This window comes from Myotis myotis, unplaced genomic scaffold (genome assembly GCF_014108235.1).
Source record: "Myotis myotis isolate mMyoMyo1 unplaced genomic scaffold, mMyoMyo1.p scaffold_m19_p_18, whole genome shotgun sequence".
NCBI classification, from domain to species: domain Eukaryota; kingdom Metazoa; phylum Chordata; class Mammalia; order Chiroptera; family Vespertilionidae; genus Myotis; species Myotis myotis.
Window position 1 is genome coordinate 43,494,317 of NW_023416322.1, and position 8,162 is coordinate 43,502,478.

At 46.4% G+C, this 8,162-nt stretch overlaps 1 protein-coding gene across 2 annotated transcripts; it reads left to right on the plus strand.

Annotated features, from left to right (window-relative positions):
- Window positions 1–218: 218 nt before the first annotated feature.
- Window positions 219–5,724, plus strand: ZSCAN16 (zinc finger and SCAN domain containing 16). 2 transcript variants are annotated; one of them, XM_036342687.1, is made up of 3 exons: window positions 219–1,138; window positions 1,980–2,103; window positions 5,020–5,201. In XM_036342687.1, the coding sequence occupies exons 1-3, from the start codon at window positions 722–724 to the stop codon at window positions 5,043–5,045; spliced, it is 567 nt and encodes a 188-aa protein (XP_036198580.1). In that variant the 5' UTR covers window positions 219–721; the 3' UTR covers window positions 5,046–5,201. The 2 variants fall into 2 exon arrangements, with proteins under 2 accessions (XP_036198580.1, XP_036198579.1); XM_036342686.1 differs by having other exon boundaries at window positions 228–1,138; window positions 5,062–5,724.
- Window positions 5,725–8,162: the final 2,438 nt, after the last annotated feature.

An 8,162-nucleotide genomic window follows, 5' to 3' on the forward strand; every position in this document is an offset into this window, starting at 1 on the left:
GGAGGACACTAATTCTTTTAAATTCTATTTTACATATTGAGCCATGTGAATGCATTCCTTATTTATATTGCTTTTTAAATAATTAAGCTGGAAAAATCTTGAGGGAGGAAAAGCTTTCTTCAAAGCTGTGCTCACTGGCCCCGAGCTCCCTCCCATCCGCCAAAGGACCGAGCCGGGTCCTCCACGGGCGGGGCTGCCACCGAGACGGGCTTTCTAGAGCGGCCGGGAGCGCCGGGTGATCGTTAACCGCCTTTGCTTCCGCCGCCGGAGGACGCTCTGTCGGCCCGGCTCTGCCCCGAGCGAGCGGTGCGGGAGGTGGCGAGTCCCGCTCGTGGGTGGGGACGAGGGGCCGGCGCAGCCGCCAGCGGCCACCCCGCCCCTCTCCCCGCGGCCTGGGGCCTGCGCGACCGCCCCGCTGCGGGGCCTGGCGTCGGGCTCACCGCTGCTCCCGCCCCGCGCAGCGCCGACTGCGCTCCCGGCCGCGACCCCGCACGCCTCCCCCCGGAGCATCGGGAGAATCGCCCGACGGGACCGGGTGGGGGCTTCGCTCTGAGTTAGTCCCGGAGCCGCGTCAGCCCCTGCGAGGCCTCTGCCTCCGTCAGTGCATTTGTGTTCCCAGCAGCTCGTTATTTCTGTGGCAACAACTCCTTTTCCGAGACAAGACTCCAAGGTTCTCCTGAGTCAGCTCCAAATAGAGGGCGAATCTGAAGATCGGCCCGGAATGGCCACAGCCCCGGCCCCCGAGGGACAGCCGGGACCTGCGCTCGAGGCGGCGGAGGCGCGCGGCTGGGGCTGGGGCTGGGGCCGCGCCGCACCGATGCCCACGCTGCGCGGGCGGGAGCGCTACCGGCGCCTCTTCCGGAAGCTCAGCTACCAGGACGCGCCGGGGCCCCGGGAAGCCCTGACCCGGCTCCGCGAGCTCTGCCGGCTGTGGCTGCGGCCGGAGCACCACACGAAGGAGCAGATGTTGGACCTGCTGGTGCTGGAGCAGTTCCTGAGCATCCTGCCCGGGGACCTGCGGGTGTGGGTGCAGGGGCACCATCCCGAGACCGGGGCGCAGGCGGTGGCTGTGCTGGAGGATCTGGAGAGGGAGCTCGATGAGCCTCCAGAGCCGGTGGCGAGGGAGCGGCCGGCAGAGGTCAGAGCAGCCAAGCAAAGGGCATTGGAAAGAACACCCCGGGTTGTTTGATGTGTGATTCTAGGGAAGAACAGACTTGGGGAGGGCGCAGTCAGAGACACCAGACTGAATCTGTGTGGGTGTGGAAGGCTGGGGTCAGTGAGAAGCTACAGGAAGGCACGTGCGCATCAGAAGAAAACAATTTTCTAACGTTCGTAGCCACATGTAGGCTTGGCTACCTTGTAATGAAAAAAATACCACCTTTTCATTGGAGTACTCAACTTGGGGTTAGTAGATAGCAGGGGCATGACAGAACAGCGTCATCAAACAAATATAATGTGAGCCGCATTCAAGCAAAAAGTGAAACTGAGTGGTACATTTTATTCATCACAGAATATGTAGTCAAGATAATAGTGAACTGTTTTTTGTATTGTGTTCAAAATTTGGTGTTTATTATACACTTTGCAGATTTCAGTTCTTACTAGCCCCGTTTCAAGTGTTCTGTAAACACATTTTGCTCGTGGCTGTGACACCGGACAAGTGATAGGAGAAACACCCCATTGGGTGGGAGTTGGACTCGATGGCTTTTAAGGTGCCTTCCATGTTGCAGGACTGAAAGCCCTGGGCTTCAGCAGGTCACTGAGAAGGCACACTGACTGTCACCCTGTGTCCAGACAGTAGAGATTAGCCCCGAGAGTTCTCTTATTTTTTAGTCATTATTCCCATTTGCAGCTTAACAAGAATTTGTCCCTTTTTCTATACCCGTAGTCTTTGGCAGATGCTACTTTTGATCTCTTTGAAGTTCTTTCAGTTCTTTCACAAAGTTTACCTTACAAGTTCAACCATGCTTCATTGTTCCTAGGTCCTGGCCAAGTCAGAAATACAGGACACACTTCTGGACAAGTTGGCCCCCTTGGGACAGCCACATGAGTCCCTGGCTGTCCAGCTCTACCCTGAGAAGATCCAGCAGGAGCCCCAAAGGAATGGTAAGGAGCAAGTTTTCTGTGTGAGGGAGGAGGTGCCTCCTTAGTTAGAGGCGTTTTCTCACTGTCACCTCCTTTCCAGCTGTTCCTTCTGTGGGAGATTATATCCACCTTCCCACCCTTGCCCTATCCTGGGAAGAATTATACTTTATCTTTTCATTAGACTTAAAAGCTGTTATTTGCCCTAACAGATTGAGGATGAGACTTAAATATTCAGCCTAATACCTTATACTTTTATCTGATATCTAATGATTCAAGTTTTAAACTACCTGAAATTTCTATTTTGAGCAGGGGATTTTGTATGACACCCTGTATTAGTCTGCTAGGGCTGCCAGAATGGAATTCCACAGACTGGGAGCTTAGGCAACGGAAATGTGTTTTCTCACAGTTCTAGAAGCTGGAAGGTCCACGACCAAGGTGCCACCAGAGCTGTTTTGGGGTGAAGCCTCTCCTGTGTCCTCCCTCTTCTTAGACCTGTTGGGTCAGGGCCCCTTCCTTATGACCTCATTTATCCTTAATTGCCTGTTTAAAGGCCCTTTTTCTAAATACAATCCAAGTGGATTGAATTGGGGCATATGAATTGGGTCAGGACAATTTAATCTGTAATACACCCCCATGCTAGAAGGATGGGGAAGAGAGCAAAAGTCATCACAGCAGGCTTTTTGTTTGTGTCTCTAAGTAAGGTTGGCAGGACTGTGGTTGTGGTTTGCTCCCCATCCTGCTGATCATAGCACTAATTAAAAGCAGGTGTGTAGTGTATCCTCAGGTTACACTGAAAAACACACAAGTTTTACCTACTTTCTCCAAACTTTCCTCACTACTTTAAATTTCACAAGTGTGGTTCTCTCATTGTCTAGGGTTCCTGCCAGGTGGTTTGTCAAATCTGAGAAGTTATTTTAAGTAAGATATTTCTGCTTGGTATCTGGAAGACACAAAATTCACCTAAATGTAATTTAAAGGAGTCTGTTGGTGCTTTGAAGTGGAGTGTTGGTTATTGGTGGGCTTTAGAGGTGAGATTGAGACCCCTGTTCTCTTCACTCCTCTGTCATTGAATATTTGTTGAGCATCAGCTCTATGCCAGGTACCATGAGGTAAGGAATAAAAGTTAAGACACTTGAATTCTTCCGGAAGCTCTCTCCATGGCAGGCCTGCGAGGCACCAGTTTGCATGAGCTGAGATGGGGAACATTCTAGGCTGAGAGAGCAGTTGGGGGAAGAAGCATAATAGCATCACACATGCTAAGAGCAGCTGCTCTGAGTCTGATTGTGACGGAGAATTTTGTGTGAGGAACATCAAGGCCAGTGGTGAAGATTCCTGAACACCATACTAGGGAAACCGAACTTCATCCCATCAGCTGGGGGGCTCTCAGAGAATTGTAAGTAGAGAAGTGGGTGACACAGAAATCACTGTCCATGATTTCATTTTTTAAAAATTACATAGAAAAAGATTGGAAGGATTACCTGTAAATGTAGACAAAGCTTATTTCTAGATAATGAAATCATAGATGACGTATTTTATAAAATCTGTAAGTGAAATAACAGCAATAGCAGAGAGAAACGATGTTTATATCAGGGGGTTGGGGAGACCACTCTCAAATATAGAGGATGGTCAACTAGAGCAGGAATAAGGCTGGAGAGAGAAAAGGAGAAAATCAAGAGATATTTACTTACTGTAGAATTAACAGATCTGATTGGTTGTGGGGATAGGGTATCAGATAATGTTGTCAGTGACAGGAAAATCAGAAGGGGATGTATAGGCAGACCTTGTTTATTGCGCTTAGCTTTATTGCGTTTCACAGATGTGTTTTCCGTGAATGGAAGGCACAACCCCCCACCATCAAAAAGGTTACAACTTGCTTTATTGCGATCATGACTTTATGGTGGTAGTATGGAATCTAAAGTCAATATCTCTGATGTCTGCCTGTATCTATGTGAAGAGGAGCTGGTGTGAGTTCAGTTTTTATACGTGAATTTTCTTTGCTTGTGAAGCATCCAAGTGGATAAAACCCAGCAGGCAGTGCAGTTTAAAATGTTCTGTATCTGGGAGGAAGGTGTGGGAGGAGGTGGAGATGTGGGAGTCATCTTGGGTAGATGACAAGAAGACATGGGTGTAGGCAGGATTGACCAGGAAAAACATATAAAGAGAACCCCATGACTGGCCGGTGTGGCTCAGTGTTTGAGTGTTGACCTAGGAACCAGGAGGTCACAGTTCGATTCCCAGTCAGGGCACATGCCAGGTTATGGGCTTGACCCCCAATAAGGGGTGTGCAAGAGATAGTCGTTCATTTATTCTCTCTCATCTTTGATGTTTCTATCTCTCTCTCTCTCTCTGTCTTCCTCTCTGAAATCAATAAAATACACACACACACACACACACACACACACGTAATTTTTTAATTAAAGCAAAAGAAACCCAGTTTGGGTGGAGGAGGAGGATTCTGTGAAGGACTATAGAAGACGTAAGAGAAGCAGAAAGGGGGTTTCACTGAAACCCAGGGAAGAGTCCACCAGACACAGTTGGTTTTCCTAACAGGACACAAGATAAGGACTAATAGATTCAACCCAGCACATGAACCAGGCCACCCACTGTCCCCTCCTGCCTTTTCCTTCCCTTTTGGTGGTTTCTACTCAACACATTCCTCTTAGATCCCTATTAATTATCCTCAGAATGTCTATAGTCCCCATTTACATTCACCATTTACCACTCTGCCTTTGTACAGGTTTGCCCGGTAACCCCTTGATCTCTTCCTAATCTGTTCCCAGGCGTCATGTCTTGCTGCTGTCTTCCTCCCAGGCCTCTCACTGTCTTCCCTGTCAGCATGTGTTTGGATGGTGCTAAAGACCTAATTTGTACATTGCGTGTGGCTTTCCATTTTCTCATAACACATTTGTAACATTTTGCATGTTCTGTCTTCCATAGGCTTTTGCTTCTCAAACCTAAAATAGGCCCTGTTTGTTATAGGTGATAAAACCAGAACTGAGACTGAAGAGTTGTTCCAAAAGGAAGATATTGCAAAGGACATGGAATTCCTTAGGAAGGCAAATAACAGACTGAACAAAGTCCTTCCTCAACATCCCGAATCCAAAAATGCAACTGAAAGTGAGGGCAGGTTAGAGAGGCGGCCAAGCGAAAGAAGACCCTGTAAGTGTGATGACTGTGGGAAAAGTTTTAGTTACAACTCAGCCCTTAGCAAGCACAGGAGAACTCACACTGGAGAAAAACCCTATAAATGTAACGAATGTGGAAAAGCCTTCAATCAACGCTCACATCTCATCGGACATCACAGAGTGCATACTGGAGTGAAACCCTATAAATGTGAAGAATGTGGAAAAGATTTTAGTGGACGCTCAGGTCTTATTCAGCATCAGAGAATCCACACAGGTGAAAAACCCTATGAATGCTATGAGTGTGGGAGGCCTTTTCGGGTAAGTTCAGCCCTTATTCGACATCAAAGAGTTCATGCAGCAAAAGAGCTCTACTAATAAGGGGTCAGTAACAACAGTTCCTTAGCTGTCCAGACCTAATTAGGGACCTTATAAGTACCCTGAATGTAGGCAAAGCTTCCATCATCAAAAATTTCTCTGGTATCACAGAACCTGAATAAAATTTGCTTTTATTTCTAAAGTAGTTCAGTTTCTTACTTCAGAGCCCTGGCTAGTGTGGCTCCGTTGGGCGTTGACCCATGCACCAAAAGGTTGCTTGTTTAATTCCCCATCAGGGCAAATGCCCAGGTTGCAGGCTTGATCCCTAGTAGGGGGCTATGCAAGCGGTAGCTGATTAATGTTTCACTTTCACATCAATATTTCCCTCCCTTTCTCACTCTCCCTTCTTCTCTCTAAAAAAACAAAAATTAAAGTGTTTTCTTTTTTAAAGTTACTTCAGAAAGCCTTGACCATAAACAGCAGTGCTTATTCTAGTCCAAGATAACTGTTTCCTCGTTGAAAGATGGTGAATTCCAACTCTCAACCTTTTTTTTATTAACCATTCAGTGTATGACTTTAGGCAAAGGCATTCCAGTTCTCTGCCTTCATTTACCTTCTGTGAATTGCCGATGGTGGGACAGGCCCTCCAGATATGTATTAAGTTGAAATAGATGAAAATTGCTTCTGAAATTAAGAACTAAGCCCTGGCTGTTGTGACTTGGTTGGTTGGGCGTCTTGTATTGAAAGGTCACAGATTTGATCCCTGGTCTGGGTGCATGAAAGGCAGCAATGTTTCTCTCTCTCCCTCTTCCTCTCTAAAGTCAATGAAAACTATCTTTTTTTTTTTTTAAATCCTCACCAGAGGATATTTTTTGTATTGATTTCTAGAGAGAGTGGAAGGGAAGCAGGAGGGGGAAAGAAAGAGAGAAACATGGACGTGAGAGACATGTCAATTGGTGCCTCCCGCACATGCCTCTCTGTGGGCTGGGGAACCTGCAACCAAGGTATGAGCCTTTGACCTGGAATCCAACCGTCAACACTAGCCACTGAGAAAAACCAGCCAAGGTAATGAAAACTTTTTAAAATATATTTTAATTGATATTAGAGAGGAAGGGAGAGGGAGAGAGAGATAGAAACATCATGATGACACATAATCATGGATCGGCTGCCTCCTGCACAACGCCCCACCCTCCCCTCCCCCAACTGGGGATTGAGCCCACAACCCAGACATGTGCCATGTCCAGTAATCAAATTGGGACCTTCTGGTTCATAGGCTGATGCTCAACCACCCAGCCATGCCAGCCAGGCGAAAACATTAAGACAATACTATTTTTTTCACATCATTTTTGATATACTGGCCTAAATATTTAATGCTTTTTTATCTTCAACTAGGGGTTATATTCATTTTGTTCAAAATTTTTCTTTAGCACTGATAGAAAGGAGGCAACTGAAAAGCCAGCAGACTAAAGAAGACCAAATGGGAAGGAAAGCAGAGTTAGGAGTAGGAGGTGCCAGTACAGGGGGATAATGAGTGTAACAGGGATCCTTTTTTTTTTTTTTTTTTTTTTTTTTTTAATATACTTTATTGATTTTTCACAGAGAGGAAGGGAGAGGGATAGAGAGTCAGAAACATCGATGAGAGAGAAACATCGATCAGCTGCCTCCTGCACACCTCCTACTGGAGATGTGCCCGCAACCAAGGTACATGCCCCTGACCGGAATCGAACCTGGGACCTTTCAGTCCGCAGGCCGACGCTCTATCCACTGAGCCAAACCGGTTTCGGCGAGGGATCCTTAACTTCAGATAAGTCACTTCTCTTCTGAGTCCCCATTCACTGTAAACCAGCAATTTTCAACCAGTGTGCTGCAGGAATTTTTAAAACATGCAGTACCTGACTATATAGTCAGGGGCATTGACCTGTTTTCCCTTGATTGTTAAATAAAAAAATGACAGCAGCCAACACAATAGCCATCCAGTATGAATTAACCAATGTTATATCCCTTTTTATTGTCAGATCAGCAAAAATATAGAAATATTGGTGTGCCACAGAGTTTTAGTACTTAGTTTATGTGTGCCATGAGATGGAAAAGGTTGAAAATTGCTGCTGTAAACTGAGGCAGAGGTTGGTCCAATGTAGCCAGTATCCACAAGTGGCCATTTACATCTAAACACACATAGGATGGGAAGTTCAGTTTGTGGTGACATGACCACATGTCCGTGCTCTTAGTCACATGTGGCGAGCAGCTACTGTATTGCACAACACAGGTGTAGACCATTTTTATTGCTGCAAAAAGTTGTCAAGGCATTGCTGTCTCAATCAAACACAGGTAAGGTACCTTCTGGCTTTGATATTGTGTGATTCTGAGTTCAAGGAAGTAGCAAAAGAGACACCTGAGGAGGCTGCAATAGCAGCAGGAAATAAAATGGAAACACTCCAGAAGAAAACAGTTTAGTAATAATGTTACCTTTTCAGCCTTAAAAAAAATGGGTGTATTCTAATGAAAGGAAAATGATGATTAAAGTAAATATAATCTAACTAGAGGCCGGGTGCACGAATTCGTGTACCAGTGCGGTACCTCGGCCTGGCCTGTTGAATCAGGTTGAAACTAGCTCTCCAACATCACCTGAGGGGACCCGGG